Source organism: Hypanus sabinus, chromosome 3 (assembly GCF_030144855.1).
Source record: "Hypanus sabinus isolate sHypSab1 chromosome 3, sHypSab1.hap1, whole genome shotgun sequence".
In the NCBI taxonomy this organism is placed as follows: Eukaryota; Metazoa; Chordata; class Chondrichthyes; order Myliobatiformes; family Dasyatidae; genus Hypanus; species Hypanus sabinus.
Window position 1 is genome coordinate 40,363,984 of NC_082708.1, and position 22,020 is coordinate 40,386,003.

The window sequence follows — 22,020 nt, forward strand, 5'->3', positions numbered from 1 at the left end:
GTGGGCCAAAGGGCCTGTACTGTTCTATGTTCTATGTTCTATGAAGGATATTTAACCTGAAACACTTAGAATCATAGAACACTACAGCACAAAAAAGGGCCATATGGTCCATCTAGTCCATGCCAAACTATTAATTTGCCAAGTCCCATCGACCTACACCCAAATCAATTCTCTCCATACCCATCTCATCCATATACATTTTCAAATTTCTCTTAATTGTTGAAATCGAACCCAAATCCACCACTTCTACTGTCAGTTTGTTCCTCAGTGCTCTAGAGAATAAAGTCTGAGCGTATTCAACCTTTCTCTATAACTCAAGTCCTGGAAATATCCTTGTAAAATTTCTCTGCACACTTTCAATTTTGTATCTTTCCTGTAGATAGGAGACCAAAAATGCACACAATACTCCAGATTAAACCTCACCAGTGTCTTGTACAACTTCAACATAACATCTCAACTCCTATACTCAATACTTTGATATTTGAAAGACAATGATGCAAAAGCTCTCTTCTCCACTTTATCTCCTTGTGATGTCACCTTCAAGGAATTAAGGATCTATACTCCCAGTTCTGTCTATTCTTCTGCATTCGTCAGTGTGCTGCTGCTCACCGTGCAAGTCCTAATTTGTCCTCCTGAAGTACAGTACCTCACAGTTGTTTGCATTAAATTCAACCTGCCATTTTTCAGACCAATTTTCCACCTGGTCCAGATCCCACTGCAAACTTTGATGGCCTTCCTCATTGTCATCCACAATTTGCTGATCCAATTTGTCATATTATCATCCAGATCACAGATGTAGATGATAAATAACAATGGACCCAGAACCGATCCCCATAGTACATCACCCGTCACAAGTCTCTAGTCAGGGAGGTAACCATCTAATACCACTCTCTGGCTTCTTCTGTGAAGCCAGTGACTAATCCAATTTACTATCTCATACTGAATGTCAAACAACTGAACCTTCTTGACCAATCTCCCATGTGGGACATTGTCAATTGCCTTGCTGAAGTCCATCTAAACAACATTCACTGCCTTGGTTTCATCAACTTTCTTGGCAACTTCCTCTTAAAAACTCTTTAAAAAGATTTGTTAGAATCTACTACGCACAAAGTGATGTTGACTATTCCTACTCAGTCCTTATCTATTCAAATACTTATACAGTATATCCAGTCTCTCAGAACAACTTCCAATAACTTACCCACCACTAATGTCAGGTTCACCAGCCTATAATTTCCCATCTTATTTTTAGAGCCTTTCTTAAACAATGGAACAACATTAGCTAACCTCCAATCTTTCAGCACCTCAGCTGATGCTAAGGGCATTTCGAATACATCTGCTAGGGCCTCTACAGTTTCTACCCTAGCCTTCACAAAGTCTGAGGGAACACCTTGTCAGGTCCTGGGGATTTATTCACCCTAATTTGACTCAAGGGACAACACCTCCTCCTCTGTAAGCTATATACAGTCCATGACCTTGCTGCTGGTTTGCCTCCCTTTTATAGACTCTGTATCCATCCCCAAGTAAAGACAGATGCAAAAATTCCATTTCAGATCTTCCCCATCTCTCTCAGGTCCATACATAGATGGCCACTCTGATCTTCAAGTGGACCAATTTTGTCCTTTGCAATCCTTTTGCTCTTAATCTGTGTAAGACCTTGGGAATCTCCTACACCTTTTTTGCTAGGGCACCCTCATGCCTTCTTTCAGCCATCCTAATTTCCTTCTCAAGTGCACTCTTGCATTTCTTATCATCCTTAAGTCTTTCATTTGGTCCTTACTGCCTATACCTGCTGGGTACTTCCTCTTCCTTTTTCTTCTTAACCAAGCCACAATATGGCTTGAATTCAAGGTTCTATATACATGTTATCCTTCCCTTTTATTCTGACAGAAATACACAAACTCTGCACCCTCAAAATTTCACCTTTGAATGCTTCCCACCTGCCAGATGCACCTTTGCCAGAAAACAACCTTTTCCAAAACACACTTGCCAGTTCTTTTCTGATACCATCAAAGTAGGCCTTTCTTCAATTGTGAATCACAACCTGAGAACCAGACCTATTCTTTTCCCTAATTATCCCAACCCACATTTGACAGATCCTTTCTGATACCATAAAAATAGTCCTTTCTCCAATTTAGAATCTCAGCCGGCAGACTACGCCAATCTTTTTACATATTTACTTTGAAACTTACGGCATTATAGACAATAGACAATAGGTGCAGAAGTAGACCATTCGGCCCCTCGAGTCTGCACCGCCATTCTGAGATCATGGCTGATCATTCACTATCAATACCCAGTCCCTGCCTTGTCCCCATATCCCTTGATTCCCCTATCCATTAGATATCTATCTAGCTCCTTCTTGAAAGCATCCAGAGAATTGGCCTCTACCATCTTCCGAGGCAGTGCATTCCACACCTCCACAACTCTCTGGGAGAAGAAGCTCTTCCTCAACTCTGTTTTAAATAACTGACCTCTTATTCTCAATCCATGCCCTCTGGTACTGGACTCTCCCAACATCTGGAACATATTTCCTGCCTCAATCCTATCAAATCCTTTAATTATCTTAAACGTTTCAATCAGATCCCCTCTCAATCTCCTCAATTCCAGCGTGTACAAGCCCAATCTCCAATCTCTCTGCGTAAGACAGCCCTGCCATCCCAGGAATCAACCTAGTGAATCTACGCTGCACTTCCTCAATTGCCAGAATGTCCTTCCTTAAACCTGGAGACCAGAACTGTACACAATATTCCAGGTGTGGTCTCACCAGGGCCCTGTACAAATGCAAAAGGACATCCTTGCTCTTGTACTCAATTCCCCTTGTAACAAAGGCCAACATTCCATTTGCCCTCTTCACTGCCTGTTGCACTTGCTCATTCACCTTCATTGACTGGTGAACTAGGACTCCTAGGTCTCTTTGCATTTCTCCCTTACCTAACTCTACACTGTTCAGACAATACTCTGCCCTCTTGTTCCTGCTTCCAAAGTGGATAACTTCACATTTATTCACATTGAATGACATCTGCCAAGTATCTGCCCACTCACCCAGCCTATCCAAGTCTCCCTGTATTCTCTTAACGTCCTCTTCGCATGTCACACTGCCGCCCAGTTTAGTATCGTCAGCAAACTTGCTGATATAGTTTTCAATGCCCTCATCTAAATTGTTGACATAAATCGTAAAGAGCTGTGGTCCCAATACAGAGCCCTGTGGTACCCCACTAGTCACCTCCAGCCAGTCCGAGAAACACCCATTCACTGCTACCCTTTGCTTTCTATCTGCCAACCAGTTTTCTATCCATGTTGAAACCCTGCCCCCAATGTCATGAGCTCTGATTTTACTCACCAATCTCCTATGTGGCACCTTATCGAATGCCTTCTGAAAATCTAGGTACACAACATCCACTGGCTTACCCTCGTCTAACATCCTTGTTACACACTCAAAAAACTCCAACAGATTAGTCAAGCATGATTTGCCCTTGGTAAATCCATGCTGGCTCGGCCTAATCCTATTTCTGCCATCAAGATGTGCCACTATTTCGTCCTTAATAATGGACTCAAGCATCTTTCCCCACGACTGACGTTAGGCTAACAGGGCGATAGTTCTCCGTTTTCTCCTTCCCTCCTTTCTTGAAAAGTGGGATAACATTAGTCACTCTCCAATCTTCAGGAACTGATCCTGCATCTAAGGAACATTGGAAAATGATTACCAATGCATCCGCAATTTCCTGAGCCACCTCTTTTAGAACCCTCGGGTGCAGACCATCTGGACCCGGGGATTTATTAGCCTTCAGTCCTACCAGTCTACTCATCACAGTTTCTTTCCTAATGTCAATCTGTCTCAATTCCTCTGATATCTTATGACCCTGGCCCATCCATACATCTGGGAGATTGCTTGTGTCCTCCCTGGTGAAGACAGATCTAAAGTACGCATTAAATTCTGTTGCCATTTCCCTGTTTCCCATAACAATTTCTCCCAATTCATTCTTAAAGGGGCCAACATTGTTCTTAACTATCTTCTTTCTCTTCACATAGCTAAAAATAAAAACATAGCTAGCATATGTTACCCATATGCTAAGTGATCCCTTATAGAAACTTCTGTCACTTACCCTTTCTCATTCCCTAATAGAAGATCTAGTATCACATTCTCTCTAGTTGGAAATGATAAAGGAAACTTCCCTGAATATATTTGACAAACACTTTCCCATCCAGCTGTTTTATAGTATGTGAGTCCCAGTCAAAATGTGGAAAGTTAAACTCACCTACTATCGCAATCTTATTTTCCTTGCAATGGTCTGTGATCTCTCTATAAATTTGCTGCTCTAAATTCCGCTTAGGTGGTCTATTCCCTTTTATTCCTCAGTTCCATCCATATTGCTTCAGTATACAAGCTCTCCAGTCTGTCCTGTTAGAGCACTCCCATGACATTTTCCCTGACTAGTAATCCCATTCCTTCTCCCTTTAATTCTTCCCGTTCTATCACATCTAAAACAACGGAACACCAGAATATTGAGGTGCCAGTCCGGCCCCTCCTGCAACCAAGTTTCAGTAATGACTTCAATTTCATAATTCCACATGCTGATCCATGTTGTAAACTCATCTCCCTTTTCTACAATACTTCTTGTATTGAAGTATACATGCCTCAGAATATTAGTCCCATCACACACCTTTTGATTCCTGATTTTGAATGTTGGCTTAACAACACTTTTTCCTATGACCAATTCATTATCTAGTCTGGTTCCATCCCTCTATAACTCTAATTTAAACAACAACACCCCACAGCATTGGCAAACTTTCCTGCAATAATATTAGTCTCCCTAGCGTTCAGGTGCAAGCTGTCCACTCTGTACACGTCCTGCCTTCCCTGGAAGAGAAACCAATGATCCAAAAATATCAAGCCTTCCTTTCCTCCATCACCTCCATAACCATGTTTTAAACTGCAATATCCTCCTATTTCTGGCCTCTCTAGCAAGTGGCGTCAGTAGCAATTGTGAGATCACAACCCTGTAGGTCTTCCCCTTAATTTAACACCTAATCTTTTCAACTCACTTTGCATCATCCTCACACTTACTTTTACATAGGTTCTCTTTCTACAGATTCTGCCTGACTTGCTGAATTTTTCCAGCATTTTTTATTTTTATCAGATTTTCAGCATGTGCTGTTTCTTTTTGATTTTCATGAACCCTATCTCATCTACCTCGAAGTTTACTCAAATGGGTGAATAAGTGAACCAACACCCCACTACACTTGTCTATCATTTATTTACTTTCCAATGGAAAACGGTAAAAAGCATATAAAAATTTCTACAAGTTCAGTAATTTTTGGGGTATTTCCAGATTCATCTGATCTACACTGACATCAATATGCTATTATTAAAGTTTACAGGATGACTTCCACTTCCAAAAAATTAAAAATTTTTCACTTTGTTTTGATACTGTTTTACCCAGTTAAAAAAAAAAGAGCTGGAGTATTTTTAGGGTAATTTCAAATCTTCTGTAAGCATTGTATTATAGTTTAAATTATATCACTGTTTGAGACAATTCATGCTTAGTTAAACTGGCACAATTCTTTGTTGAGGTAACCCAGGTTATTGAAGGGAATGTCATAATCACATCATAGATTTTCAGAAGGCATTTAACAAAGTTTTCCAAAGGTGGTTGTTAGAACTAAAGCCAAGAGAAATAAACAAGTGAAATCAAGCTCGAGGAGGAACTGAGCTAGTCGGGCAGCATCTGTGGAAGGAAATGGAGAGTCAGCATTTTCAGGGGAGAAAGTCTGGACTGAAAGAATAGTGCGGAGGTGGCCAGTATAAGGAGATACCAACCAATAAGTAACTTTGGGTGAGGAGGAGCCGATTGCCAGATAGAGACAGGTGAGAGAGGGAATGGGGCAGGTGATATCTACAGAAACTAGGAGGAGAAAAGAGGAGATAACAAGCGACTGCAGATTATGGAATCTGATAAGAAAAGAAGTTGAAGAATGGAACCAAATAAGGAAGTGATGGTGGAGAGATGGGTACAGTGGGGGAGAGTTTAAGGGACCCAATGGGAGGTGAATGTGTGATGTAATATGTAGGAGAGAGAAGGAAACTGGGTGATGGATGTGGAAAGAGGAGGGTGTATGCAAGGATGGGATGGATCAGCAGGGGTTGGGGAAGCAGGCGACCTGAGATTTGAAATAGACAAATTATTGGGAGTGTTGGTGAGAAATTGACTTAATAACACATTTTTCTTCCTCTCTGGATGAAAACTACTCAATCTTGTTTATCAGAGGTCCATGCAGATGAGTGTTTTACTTCTTGTATAACCATTTCATATCATACGTATCAGTGTGCTATTGTGTGTGTCATGTGACACCAAATTGATAACATTAGACTGTTAGAAGATATAGATAACATTACAGATTGGAGGTGAAATTTACAGTTACTTTGTATTTTTAATGTGTAAGGCACATGCAATTCTTTTTGACTTTCCTTTAAATTAATCTTTGTAATCCACTTTAATGATATCACAGCAGATATATTATTAAAGAGAAGTGAAAGTTGAACCTCCACAACAAATGTAAGCTGACTGTTCTCTATTAATGGTTGATCAATTTTGCTTTTTTTTAATATAGTGAGATTGGTTTCTCTCTTTGCTTTCATGCCATACCCTGTCCTACGATCAATGCTATCAAAGTCAGTATTACCCAGTGATCAAGGTAAGTGAATTTTAAGATATTTTTATGCCTTGGGTATCCTTGTAAATTCTATTTAATTCTAGTATTTGGGTCATCTTTTCCATTCAGGAAGTTGGGAGCAGATTGGGAGGCAAATTTTGAAAAGGTATAAAATTAACAGGGTTGTTGTCAAGGGTGACTTTGCATTCCCTGCTATTGGTTGGCACCTCCTTAGTGCAAAAGATGTAGATGGGACAGAATTGTGTCCTGGAAGAATTCTGGATGCAATATGAGGAGAGGCCATAGTGGATCTAGTACTAAGCAAAGAACCTGATCAGGCGACAGATGAGTGAGCATTTTGAAAACGGTGACCAGAATTCCCTGATCTTTAACCTAGTCTTGGACAGATGTATGGGAAGATATTTAATTAGAGGAGGGCTAATTACAATGGCATTAGACAGGAGCTTGGAAGTGTAAATTGGGAACAGATGTACTGGGGGGAAAATGAACAATGGAAATGTGGAGGATATTTAGGGAGTGAGCGTGATTGGGATTCTGAACAGGTTTGTCCAATTAAGACAGGAAAAGGATGGTAGGATGTAGGAACCATGGTTGACTAAAGATGTGAATATCTAGTCAAGAAGCAGAAGGAAGCAAGGATCATACCAGGGCTCTTAAAAGGTACAGTAGCCAAGAAGGAGCTTAAGAAAGGACTTGGGAGACATATGACAGTGCCTTGATGAGTAGGATTAAGGAAAATCTTAAGGCATTCTGCGTGTACATGAACAACAGGAGGATGACTAGAGTGAGGGTAGGATCAATCATGGATAAAAGAGTAGACTTGTGCCTGGAGTCAAAGGATTTAGAGGAGGTCGTTAATGAAAACTTTGCTTCAGTATTCACCAGTGAGAGTAACCTTTATGAATGTGAGTTCTGAGCAGAACAGACTAATGTACTGGAACATGTCAACATGAATAAAGAAGATGTTGAACTTTTTGAACTGGAACTTTTGAAAAACATTAGATAAAACATTTCCAGGATCAGGCAGAATATACTCCAGGTTACTATGGGAAGCAATGGAAGAGATTCCTTGAGCTTGAACTTGCACGTTTGGAATCTCTCTTTGCATCTTCAATGGCCACAGGAGTACTACAAGAAGATTGGAAGGTGGCAAATGTTATGCCTTTGTTCAAGAAAGGTAATGGTGATAATCCTGAGAATTATAGACTAGTAAGTTTTACATCAGTGCCTGGGCAAACTATTGGAGAGGATTCTTAAGAGTTAAGAGCATTTGGAGAAGTCTGCTTACAGATGGTCAACATGGCTTTGTGAGGGGCAGGTCATGCTGCATAAACCTGATTGAATTCTTTGAGGAAGTGACAAAACAAAACTGATGAAGGTAGAGCAGTCATTAGGGTTTATATGAATTTTAGTAAGGTGTTCGACAAGTTTCCCGATGGTAGGCTTATTCAGAAAGTCAGGAGACATGGGATCCATGGAAATTTGGCTGTGTGGATTCAGAATTAGTTTGCCCTCAGAAGGCAGGGAGTGGTAGTAGATGGAGTGTGTTCTGCCTGGAGGTCAGTGACTAGTCATCTATTCTGGGACCCCCAGCTCTTTGTGATTTTTATAAATTATTTAAATGAGGAAGTAGAAGGGAACGTCAGTAGCACTGCAGATGGCATGAGGTTTGTGATGTGGAGAGTGTAGCAATTGTCGTAGGTTACAGTGGGACATTCATAGGGTGTAGAGCTGGGCTGAGAAGTGGCAGGGGGAATTCAATCCAGTACAATGATACATTTCATATCAAAGTCCTCAAGTCAAATCAAGGTCTAATGGCAGGATTCTTAGCAATGTGGAGGAATAGAGCATTGGATCTACAGCCACATCCACAGATCCTTCAAAGTTGCTGTGTAAATTTTATAGGGTGGTTAAGAAGGTGTATGGTGTGTTGGCCTTCAGTACGTGGGGGATTGAGTTCAAGAGTCGTAAGATAATGGTATAGTTCTATAAAACTGGTTAGACCATGCTTGGAGTATTGTGTTCAGTTCTGGTTGCCTCTCATCGTAGGAAAAATGTGAAAGCTTTCAAGAGCTTGCAGAAGGGGATGATGCTTGAATGCTTTATGAGGAAAGGTTTTTTCCTCTTTGGGACTTGATGGGGTGTACAAGTTGATAAGAGGATTATATAGAGTGGACAGCCAGCACCTTATAGTTTTTAGGTGGTTGGAGAAAGCATAAGGGTAACATAAGTGTTTTTTTTAACAGAGAGTGATAAGTGCATGAGACAGGTGGAAGAGGCTGATAAATTTGGGACATTTAAGTGACTCTTTGATAGACACATGGGTGAAAGAAAAAGAGAGGGCTATATAGGAGGGTAGGGTTAGATTGATCTTAGAGTATATTCAATGTGTGCAAACATTGTGGGCTGAAGGTCTGTACAGTGCTGTGCTGTTCGATACTCAGTACCTAATAAAGTGGCTACTGAGTGTTTGTTCCTGGTCTTCAGCTGCTGTAGCCTATCCACTTCAAGGTTTGATGTGCTATGCATCCAGAGATGTTGAGAGATACCCACCACTGTGTAACCCATGGTTATTTAAGTTACCGTCACCCTCCTGTCAGCTTGAGTCAGTCTGGCCATGCCCCACTGATGTCTCTCATTAACAAGGTATTTTCACCCACAGAACTGCCATTCACTGGATGTTTATTTTTGGTCTTTGCATCATTCTCTTAAAAAATCTGGAGACTGTTGTGTGTGAAAATCACAGGAAATCAGCAGTTTCTGAGATACTCAAACTACCTTGACTGGCCCCAACAATCATTCCACGGTCAAAGTCACTTAGATCACATTTCTTCCTCATTCTGATGTTTGGTCTAAACAACTGAACTTCTTGACTATGCTTTCGTGCATTGAGTTGCTGCCATAGAATTGGCTGATTAGATATTTGTATTAACAAGAAGGTATAGCTAATAAAGTGGCCACTGAGTGTATGTTCCTTCCATTGGTCCTTCCATTAGTCCTTCAATTTTGCCTCTATTCCAAGTTTATGTTTGTAGCTATTACGGTATTAGCTTAAAAGAACATTGGTCGTTGGTAACTTTCTCACTTCCTTGAGTTTGTAATGCAGAAGCAGGCCATTTGGACTTCAGTTTTGTGTCTGCCTTTTATATTTCCTATTAACTTGTTTGATATTTTAATGTAAAAATATTGTAGAAAATTATGTTTAAGAAATTGGAGCTTTGTAAATGAATTTATTTTGATCTTCTTTGTTCTTTTTGTAGGTGCCCTTTTTGCCTTGGTTTCTTGCCTTGAAAACCTAAGTGGTACCATTTCCAACATAATTTTCAATAATGTTTATGCTGCCACTGTCAAGCAGTTTGCTGGGTTTAGCTTTTTGCTGGCAGCTTGCTTATGCATCTTTCCCATTGGAACTTTGTGGTAAGTTATGGTATATTCTAAGATTCTATGACTTGCACACAATACTGGTAGGCAATCACAAACAAGAGAAAATCTGCAGATGCTGGAAATCTGAGCAACACACACAAAATGCTGGAGGAACTCAGCAGGCCAGGCAGCATGTATGGGAAAAAAAGTTGAGTCGACGTTTTGGGACGAAACCCTTCAGGACTGGAGAAAAACAAGCTGAGATTTGAAAGATGGGGGGAAAGGAGAGAGAAATGCCAGGTGATGGGTAAAACTTGGAGGGGGAGGGTTGAAGTAAAGAGCTAGGAAGTTGATTGGTGAATGAGACAGAAGGCCATGGAAGAAAGAAAAAATGTGGGGGAGGGGGGGAGGAGCACCAGAAGGAGGCAATGGGCGAGCAAGGAGCTAACATGAGAGAAGGACAAGGGAATATTGTGTCAGCGCCATGTCATTTTGGCGGGGGGGGGGGGGGGGATTTATGAGGAGTGACCCATCAGCCCCAACCTTTGCTCCTTTCTCCTTTCCACTTTCTGCAGATTCTCTCCCTAGTTGCCCAAGTTACAATTGAAATTTCCTCTATCAGACATTTAGGTAGTGCACATCAGGTTATTATCATCTTCAGCATTAATAAAATCTCTATTGTCCTCTTACTCTTTTATTAATTATTTTAAAGACATACCTACCTAACTTTTAGTGGAAAGTTCCCAATTAGAAATGGCATTCACATTTTATGTCAACTGATTTCATGATGAATTCCTTCCCCTATGTTTACAATAGAAAATGTATGGCTACTGGGAAGGCTGGGGGTGGTGCAGTGATACAGAAACTTAACCATGGACCAGTACTAACTGCTCCAGAGGTCTAGGAGAAATGAGTATCATTTAGGAAGTGTGTACTAGAGGCAATGATCTGAAAGCAGCGAACTCCATTGACATTTTCTGCGTTTATTCCAGATTTCCAGCATCTGCTGTTTTTTTTTTCCTTTATTGAATGCTCAAAGGAACAGTGCAGATTGGAAAGCTCTTCTAAAGGGACCGAGAAGCATACACAGTCAGAAACATTAGCTTGAAGAAGGTCTAGATAGTGGTGAAGTGTGGGAAATAAAACAACTGTGGACCAGTTGAGATATAGAAATCAAGTCAAATAGTTTAGCAGTGCTGGAGTAAGCAAACCAGTAGTGAAATAGAATTTATCTTTGGCTCAGGAAAAAGTGGAGTTCTTCATGAAATGATGTGTATTTTAGCATTTTTTAAAGATCCACAGGAGCAAATACTATATTTTTAAAAAATACATCTAATGGGTCAAATCCTAGTATAATTCTGCCCAATGGTTGCTTGTAGTGATAAATCTGCTAACCAGATATTAGTATTGCTTGCATGGTATGGAAACTTTCAAGCCATTCTTGGAATGTTTACAAGTTGTAATCTTCAGTTCTCTTTTGGAGAGTATATTTTGACTGTTGCCCCTGGATCTTGGGTTACATTTTCATGGCACCCATTGATAAGTTGGGTAATCAGCTAAACCAAATGAAATAGGATTATTGCTGTTTTCACCGAACTCGAACATGCATACAAAGTCATTAAATTTGTTCTACACTCATACGTGTTCATTAAAACATCTCTCTGTTCTCTTGCTCCCTCTGCTGCTTCATTTCTGCCATGGATGGCTTTCAGGCTATCCAAGATTGAGATCATCATCTTCTTGTCTTTGGTTGCGTGTGCTAAATGTAAAGTGAAGTAGAGGCTGCCCATATTGATTCACTTCTCAAGATCTGTTTCATTGAAGATGGTAGAAATGAATTTTACAAGCAGAAGGTGTAACCACAATTGTATTTCTCATGTGTAACCTACCACATTTCTGATGTATGATAGTGAAATCATTTAATTTTCTGTATATTGTTCCTTCCCTTAAGTGCCCTATTCTGGTGGAAACCTCAAGAGGAAGAGAGTACTCCACTGATTACAGAAGAAGATTCCAGTTAATTCTTATGTACTCTTTCACGTGAATTACAAAATTACCACATGATGATTTGCCACTTTTAGAGCATCATTACAATTCTGGATATCTACCTGTTCCTAGTTTTAAAAAAATATGATATCTTGCCTAAAGCTATCCTCTCAAAGATGGAATATACACAAATGATTAACTAATCAACTTGTTTTGAAATACTGTAATAAACTTTCTAGATTCTATGCATAAAATGGAATTGTTCAGCTTGGAAGCAAAAACTTCTAATTTATAGAAGAATTAAAAATGACTCTATATAAATGTTTGGCATTAGATTCTCATTATGAAATGTAATTGTCATACAGACAATTAGTGCTCAATTTGGACCTTTATCAGCCCTGAGCTATTTCTTGAAATAAAACATCTGCCAAATTATGAAAATTAGGGGTAACAATCCAGAACTACATTTAGTTGTGTATTTAATATTTCAGTATTATTGTAAATAAATTGTTTAAGCATTCTTTCTTGTTTACTGAATTCACTATGGATCATATGTAAAATTACATGAATGGCATACGTCATTATGCCACATCATACGTGCATACCTCAATAAAGTAAAAGCAAAGTGGACATGTTTATTCCCAGTCCTGTGTTTTATCTTTCAATTTGTTTTCAGAATTAAAAAATGTAACAATGGTGACAAGTAAATTTTAAAACAAACCTGAGCTAACTACCTATCTGTTGAAGCACAGCATGACATTCAAATTTAAAACAAATAGCACAACATAACTGCTCCAATCAAACCAGCCAAAATGAGCCTGGCTGATATTGTGAAAGTAATGGAGGAACGTTTAGAACCAAAGCCATTGTTGATTGCAGAATGTTTTAGATTTCATGAGTGGAATCATGAGGAAGGGTGGTCAATTTCAACTTGCATGGTTGAACTGAAGAAATTCCCTGAGTGTTGCTAGTTCAGTGATGGGCTTACTACTGCACTGAAAGATCATCTAGTTTGTGGAATCTTACAAGAAAGTATGCTAACTGAAGCACAACTCACATTTAAAAGAGCAGTTGAAATTTCCATATTAATGGAAACAACAGCCAGCGACGCAACTGAGTTGCAGTCAGGTATGAAGGTGACCATGAACAAAATTGCAATGTCTAAACAGAAACCTGCCTTGCTGAACAAATTGTGTTACCATTGTGGCGGGACCAATGCAAGTTTAAAGGCAAAACTCGCAGAAAATGCAACCAGGTAGGATACATGCAAAGAGCATGCTGGGCAGACAAGAAATGCACTGTGCAGGGAAGAGAAAAATATAGAAAGTCAAGTCATTTCAAAAAGAGCTCTAATCTGCATGGCTTTGATGAAAAATCTAATAGTGATGACAGGTAGTTTTTTGGCTGAGGCAACTACAACTTGACAGGAGATGCACCCACCACTTGCATGCCATATCTTCTGCAACAGAGTCAACTGTAAATGAATTAAGAAAGGTACTGGATGTTGCCACAGCAGTGTTCAAGGATGGCAATGGAAAACTCAAACACATCAATGATAAAATAGTGTTAAATGAAAATGCCACATCCAAGTTTTACAAAGTCCATCCAATTGCTCACACCATCCCTAATAAATCAGACCATGAAATAGATTGCATGAAGGAATTCTATCCAAGGTTGAGTTGAGCACATGTGCAAAGCCATTGGTCCCAGTAGCCAAGAAGAATGGGTCTATCAGAGACTGTGGGAATTTTAAGGTCACCATCAACCCAGTACTGAAAATAGATCAAAATCCTCGGACCAGAAAACAGGATAACTTTGCAAACATTTCTGAAAGAAAACACTTCAGCAAAGTGGACTTAACTGAGGCCTACCTACACTTGGAAATGGAAGAAGAGCCTTAGGTTTTTCTCACCATAAACACTCACAAAGGGCTCTATCACTATAATAGACTTATTAGGAGCACTATCTGCACCTGCACTGTAGCAAAAAGCTGTGGACTAGGTTCTGCAAAGCTGCCCAGGCACTCAGTGTTACCTGGATGACATTATTATTACCACTGAGATGACAAGAAGCATCTCTAAAATCCCAAGACAGTTTTAAAAAGATTAGGTTATGGGTTCAGAGCACAATACATCAAGTGTGAATTCTTTAAATCAAGTATCACTTACTGTGGTCACACCATTGATCCACAAGACTTACATGAGTGTGCCGAGAAAATTCAAGCAGTCGTAGATGCCCCAAAACCAAAGGATCTAGTGGAAACCTGCAGCAGTCTACCCAAAAGTGTATAGACACTGGATCAATTTCAGTTGACCAAAACTAACCTGAATAGCAAAGGAAATGGGGGGAAAGTATTGATGAATTAAAGATTGGTCATAATACAATAATCTGAAATGAATTCTGAGTACTAATGATTACAGTAATGAAGATGGGCACAAAATATAGTTATCTGAAAAACCTCAAGTATAACCATTCTTTGACCTAATTCCACAGTTGCAGATTAATTTCCAATTTCAAGACTATAGGCTACAAACTAGCATTTTGCAGCATTGGGTCACTCACTGAGCAGATAGATCTTAGTTTTAGCAACACACACAAATGCTAGACAGCATCTATTGAAAAAAGTACAGTCGATGTTTCCGGTCAAAACCCTTCGGCAGGACTGGGGAGAAAAGCTGAGGAGTAGATTTAAAGTGGGCTTCTCCTCAGCTTTTTCCCCCAGTCCTACTGAAGGGTTTTGGGCCAAAACGTCAACTGTACTTTTTCCTATAGGTGCAGCCTGGCCTGCTGAGCTCCACCAGCATTTTGTGTGTTGCTTGGATTTCCAGCATCTGCAGATTTTCTCTTGTTTGAGATCTCAGTTTTAGTCAGCTGAATTATATATGATCCTGCAGCACCATATTGTAACTTTTGTCTCTACTCCTCTATTATAGATGAAGTCCTTCCCCAACTTGTGCTACAAAAACAGAATAATTGAAAAATGGGATAAAGTATATGTGTAAAGTGAACCAACATTTCCCTATTTTTAATTTAATGTATGATATTTTTGTGGATTTCACTCATCGCAACAACTTTGCAATGAAGTTGCAAAGTGTCAGAAATGTTTACGGTGTCATCAGGTGTTAAATCCATGTTTTACTGATCACCTGGTTGTAAACATATCACGAATTAAGTAATTTTGACTGGATATATGTAAAACTCATCTCATTTAAACAAGTTAAGAGTTTGACAAGTTTCTGCTCCTGTCTTTGTCTATAGCAGTGCTGGCATTCTAATATGTTTCAACAGTTGTGATTATTTCTATTTTAATAATTGCAGGAGACATTTTACAAAAATGCAATACTAAGTTTAAAAAGAACAATGTTATTTCCACAAAATTTGCTTGGTTACAAATTTTTATCAAGTTTGAGTAAATTGGTTTCAATTTTGCTCATTTTAAGTAGTTCACAAATTAAAACATTTATCAGCAGTACACTAAAACGTTTTGCTCAAGTTTAAAATTCCTTCACATTGCTATTTCTTAAATGGATGTTACAGCAATGAAATCATGATTATAGTAATAAACTATACTTATCAAGCCATAAAAAATTTTAACTTGAATACATGTACTAGTGATCAATGACATTTAAAAGTAATTCCCTTTGAATCGTCATATAAACGGCATAATTTTAAAAGCATCCTACGAAATCTCATTTCACCAGTAAGCAAATATAATTCAGAATACAAGTTTTATTTTTCTTATATCCTGAATAATTTTGCTCATTTAATTCCCTTATTTCGGGATGATAAGAGTTATGCTAATTGATGTTGGATTATTAAATTAGCAGAGGCTGGTATGTTATTTTAACATGTTGAAGAAAGTAGCTTTGAGCTGTTGCTTCTGTGCCTGAAATTAATTATAGTCATAGAGCACTACTACACAGAAGCAGGTCCTACCGCCCATCTAGTGAATGCTCAACTGTAATTCGGTTTCGTCCTCATGATCCTTACCTAGACCAGAGCTCTCTCTATCCTGCCAATCATAGTACTTAACCAAATTTCTCTTATATTTCAATCAAAACCAAATCCACCATTTCTGTTGATACCTCATTCCACATTCACACCACCCTCTGAGTGAAGGACTTCCCCCTCAGGATCCCCTTAAATGTGCCACCTTTCACCCTTGTTCTAGTTGTTCTTGTTCTTGCCTCTAGTTCTAGCTTCAACCAACCTCAGTGGAAAAAGCCTGCATGCATTTACCTCACCTCTACCCCTCATAATTTTGTATACCTTCATTAAATCTTCCCACAATCTCCTACACTCGAGGGAGGTGTATGGATTTTTTTAAGAGGTAATGACAGTGCCACACACATTGCATAAATAATACATTATCTCTGGGGATTTCTCTTCGACAGTTGCCAATTTGGATGCAGCCAATTATTCTGGCAGCATTGAAATCATCATTAAAATTCCCTAATCATGGTTATGTGTGTTATTAAACTCAGGTAAAGCGTTTTGAGTGTCACCTTACTGTTGCCTTATAATATTATTCTTTAGGTAAGCTTTCTTGTTGAAGCCACAGGACAAAAATATAATTTAAAACTAAGAAACTGGGTATACTTTTTGAAGGAACGATATTTAAGATTCTGCTGCTCACAACTTTATCACACTTGATGGGTGCTTGTGGCTGTTTCTTAACTTTGTTTATTCAATAAATGGATTAAGTAATTTTGTCTAAAGTATATTGATTACTCTTATTTGGGCTAGAGTAGTTAACTTGTGTTTGTGGATGAGGAACAAATCTTGAAACACGACAAAACAAATGCATGCGTTGAATTAATAAGTATGGTATCAATTCAGCTGTGCTGCATCCATAATAGTATTGTCTGATAACATAGTTAAGGTTCCTATTTGTATAAACAATTTTGACCGATAAAATGTTGTACCTGTAGGACCCAATTACTATAACAGCTGACATCTCACAGCTCAAAATTGTACCTGAGTAAGAAAACAGAATCTTAGGAAATGTAAAATGCAGATGTACAGTGGCATGCAAAAGTGTGGGTACCCCGATCAATATTTCTGTTACTGTAAATAGCTAAGCAAGTAGAAGATGACTTGATTTCCAAAAGGCATAAAGTTAAAGATGACTCTTTTCTTTAATATTTTAAGCAAGATTACTTTTTTATTTCAATCTTTTACTGCTTCAAAATAACAAAAAAGGAAAAGGGCCCAAAGCAAAAGTTCTGGTCAGTACTTAGTAACACCCTCTTTGGCAAGTATCATAGCTTGTAAACACTTTCTGTAGCCAGCTAAGAGTCTTTCAATTATTGTTTGGGGGATTTTTGCCCATTCTTGCTTGCAAAAGACTTCTAGTTCTGTGAAATTCTTGGGCTGTCTTGCATGCACTGCTCTTTTGAGGTCTATCCACAGATTTTTGATGATGTTTATGTCGAGGGACTGTGAGGGCCATAGCAAAACCTTCAGCTTGTGCCTCGAGGTAGTCCATTGTGGATTTTGAGGTGCGTTTAGGATCATTATCCTGTTGTAGAAGCCATCCTCTTTTCAGCTTCAGCTTGCTTTTTATTTATTTTTTTTAAACAGACGGCGTGATATTTGCTTCCAGAATTTGCTGGTATTTAATTGAATTCATTCTTCCCTCTACCAGTGAAATGTCCCCCGTGCCACTGGCTGCAACACAAGCCCAAAGCATGATCAATCCACCCCTGTGCTTAAGTTGGAGAGGTGTGCTTTTCATGAAATTCTGCACCCCTTTTTCTCCAAACATACCTTTGCTCATTGCGACCAGAAAGTTCTATTTTAACTTCATCAGTCCACAGGACTTGTTTCCCAAATGCATCAGGCTTGTTTAAATGTTCCTTTGCAAACTTCTGATGCTGAATTTTGTGGTGCGGATGCAGGGAAGGTTTTCTTCTGATGACTCTTTCATGAAGGTCATGCTTGTGCAGGTGTCGCTGCACAGTAGAACAGTGCAGCACCACTCCAGAGTCTGCTAAATCTTCCTGAAGGTCTTTTGCAGTCAAACGGGGGTTTTGATTTGCCTCTCTAGCAATCCTACGAGTAGTTCTCTCAGAAAGTTTTCTTGGTCTTCCAGACCTCAACTTGACCTCCACCATTCCTGTTAACTGCCATTTCTTAATTACATTACAAACTGAGGAAACGGCTACCTGAAAACTCTTTGCTATCTTTTTCTAGCCTTCTCCTGCTTTGCAGGCATCAGTTATTTTAATTTTCAGAGAGCTAGCAGCTGCTTAGAGGAGCCCATGTCTGCTGATTGTTGGGACAAGGTTTGAGGAATCAGGGTATTTATAAAGCTTTGAAAGTTGCATCACCTGGCCTTTCCAAACAATGACTGTAAACAAGCCATAGCCCTAACAAGCTAATTAAGGTCTTAGACCATGGTAAAAGTTATTCAAGAGCTCAAATCTCTTAGGGTGTCCAAACTTTTGCATGGTGCTCCTTTCCCTTTTCCCACTCTAAAATTATACAAAACAAAAATACTAATGTTGAAAAGAATGTTTCATCTTTAACTTTATGACTTTTGGAGATCAGTTCATCTTCTACTCACTTAACTATTCACTGTAACAGAAATTTTGACCGGGGTGCCCAAACTTTTGCATGACACTGTAGACCATTCTACCTAAAACCATATAAACTGATTTCTGTATTTCATGAGCCTCCTGCCAATCTGATTATCCTAACCTTATTTGCTCCAAGCTTTTCGTCAATGGCTTCCACATTCTTAACACATATTTTGTAAAGAATTTGTAAAGTTTGTGTTAATGTAGATACAGAGAACAGCAGCAGCAAATTTATACTGCACATTTGATTAGCTCAACCTTTATTCCATTCTGACAACTCATTTTGAAAGAATACCCTTAGAGAGGATACACAACTGATTTGCCATAATAGAGAACTTCAGATAGAACTTAAAAGCTGGGATAGTTCCAAGAGCATAAGAAGCTGTAGTGATTTGAAAAAGATTCAAAATCATAATTCTGAAAATGGAGTAAATTTCCCAAGGGGGCAGAAGGATCACTAACCAAAGTATGAAGGTATGAAGTATTAAGATGATTAGTATAAAACAAAGAATGCAAGGAATTTTTTTGGCACTGCCAATTGTAATGAAATATATTACCTAGAAGCTTAATGTAAGGAAATTTCTTGGTGATTTTCAAAATGGAGAAAAGTCAGAATGAAGAATTTGCAGGACTGTCAGGTAGAGGGACATAGTTGCATCACTTTTTCAAAGAATCAGTAGAGATATGATGGACATGTGGCCGTCTTCAGTGCTATATCATTCCATGATTCCATCCTATAGTGTGTCCAATTAATGTAAACTCCTACACAAGCAGAAATGATTACTTCTTAGTCACCATGCCAAGATCTTTCATAAGCATAGGCTTGATAGCTTGGTTGTGCGAGCAAATATCTGCAGCACTTTCCAACCCTGCAACATGGCAACCAAGGCAGCAAGCACAAGAAGCCACGCCAATCCTGCTTGTCTGTGCAGTCACATTAAGTGATGCTAACAACCATGTAGAATTAATTATTGCATCTCCCTCAGGGATATGTTCCCTTACAAATATGTAATGCAGAAATAAAGCTACAAAATCAAATTTCTATATGCAGATGTTGGACCTGAAGACTGATTCCTGGGTTGAGAGGGTTATTCTTAACTATGGAAGATTACTCAGAATTGGCCCATGTCTCAAATTTAGAGATGATCTTTGAATCATAAATAATTCTGGCTGGCATTTTAAGAAACTCTAAGGATTAAAAAAAAACACAAAAGTTTCTCTAGTTGGAAAATGAAACTGTGTTAATTGTTCCAGTCCTCTGATCACTTGTTAAGGGTACTTATTTATTTATTTATTTATTTATCCCTCCAAAACAATCTGCTACCTAAAGCCAAATATTTCTAATTGTAAACATTTGTTCCCTTTGCGTAGTTTCAGCTTTTTTATTACTTAATTTTATTGGATTTATTTTGTTTTCACAAACAGCAAGTTAGTACAGCGTATTAACAATAATTGATGTACTGATTGTAACCAGAGGATGGCGCTGCAGAATACAAGCTGTTCAGTTTGTAGCTAAAATCATTTAGATATGTTAGATATAATGGCAAATGTGTACAGCTATCACTGAGAAATTATGCAATTAAAAATGTACGCTTTTGACGTTTTTAGGGAGGATTTTCTTGTACTTAGACCAAAGACAACATTTTGCCCTTCCTTTGAAAGTACTGTTTAGTCCAGTTTAAATTCTTAAACACTGTGAGCAGTCAATATGATTGAGAATTAGACAGACATACTTTACTGATCCCGAGGGAAATTGGGTTTTGTTACAGTCACACCAACAAAAAAGTGTAGAAATATAGCAATATAAAACCATAAATAATTAAATAATAAGTACATTATGCCAAGTGGAAGCCAATCCAGGACCAGCTTGTTGGTCCTATTGGCTCAGAGTGTCTGACACTCCGAGGGAGGAGTTGTAAAGTTTAATGGCCACAGGCAGGAATGACTTCCTATGACGCTCAGTGTTGCATCTCGGTGGAATGAGTCTCTGGCTGAATGTACTCCTGTGCCTAACCAGTACATCATGGAGTGGATGGGAGACATTGTCCAAGATGACACCACTGTCAGAAAGTCCAGTTCTACCCCCACATCATCACCGGCCTTACGAATGAGTTTGTTGATTCTGTTGGTGTCTGCTACCTTCAGCCTGCTGCCCCAGCACACATGATAGCACTGACCACCACAGACTCGTAGAACATCCTCAGCATCGTCCGGTAGGTGTTAGAGGACCTCAGTCGCCTCAGGAAATAGAGACGGCTCTGACCCTTCTTGTAGACAGCCTCAGTGTTCTTTGACCAGTCCAGCTTATTGTCAATTACAACCACAGAGAAACAATGAAGGGCTGATTCATTATTCATGACTAAAACACAAGCTGAAATAGACAAATATGTCAACTCCAGCCTCTCAAACAACCTTGACCCAATGCAATTTGCATACTGCCAATACAGGTCTATGGCTGACACCATCTCCCTAATCTCATCTCTGGCACATCTGGACAGTAAAAACACCTGTTAGACTATTATTTATTGAATAATACTCGACCTTCAATACTATACTTCCAAGCAAACTCACCTCTGACTTCCTAGACTGGGTAATACCTCCCTCTTTAATTGGATCCTTGATTTTCTGACCAACAGACCATAATCAGTAAGGATAGGCAGTTACACCACCATGACTACTAAACACTGGTGTCCCACGAGGCTGCTTTCTGAATCCCCTTTTTTGTTTCCTATATACTCATGGCTGCACGGCCAGATTCTGCTCAAATTTCATCTATAGGTTTGCAGATAACACCGTCTCAATGGGCCGAATCGCAGATGATGAAGAATCCGAATACAGAAAGACAGAGAGCCTAGGGACGTGGTGTCATTAGAACAGCCTTTCTCTCAACGTCAGCAAAACAAGAGCTTGTCATTAACTTCAGGAAGAGGTGTGGTGCACAAACTCCTATTTACATCAATGATATTGAGGTCAAGAGGGTGGAAAGCTTCAAGTTCCTATGAGTGAACATCACCAATTGCCCATTGTGGTCCAATCACGTACTTAGGAAATATCACAAGTCTTCTGGAGTCCACTGACGGTCCATAGATTGGTGAGCACCTGTGACTATTTCAAATTGTCTTTAGTATCAGTGAATCAGTAATAAGCTGATAGTGCATTAATCCGCAAGCTCCAGTAACTTTCACGATAGTACTAACATCTGGACTATGTTATAGGAGTGTCGTACTCAGCATTGACATTTCAAAGGATTAAGATCTATTGTCCAATTTGTTCAAATTCTTATGGACACGGTGTACACGGACAGTTTAACTCATTTTGCATAGGATTTCTCTTCACTCTAAGACCAGCTACCTTTTTAACCCTACAATTTTATTTGGTCTTGCATTCAATGTCCTCCTTTCCTTAATTCTTTCCTATGCCA

General features: G+C 39.1%; 1 protein-coding gene across 2 annotated transcripts in view; it reads left to right on the forward strand.

Moving 5' to 3' along the window:
- Nucleotides 1-12,648, forward strand: part of slc46a3 (solute carrier family 46 member 3) — a 48,756-nt gene extending 36,108 nt beyond the window's left edge. For both annotated transcript variants that reach the window (XM_059964131.1, XM_059964132.1), the window contains exons 4-6: nt 6,607-6,690; nt 9,930-10,086; nt 11,984-12,648. In XM_059964131.1, the coding sequence (XP_059820114.1) occupies nt 6,607-6,690; nt 9,930-10,086; nt 11,984-12,053 (311 nt within the window). In that variant the 3' untranslated portion in view covers nt 12,054-12,648. The remainder of the gene's footprint in view (nt 1-6,606; nt 6,691-9,929; nt 10,087-11,983) is intronic.
- Nucleotides 12,649-22,020: the final 9,372 nt, after the last annotated feature.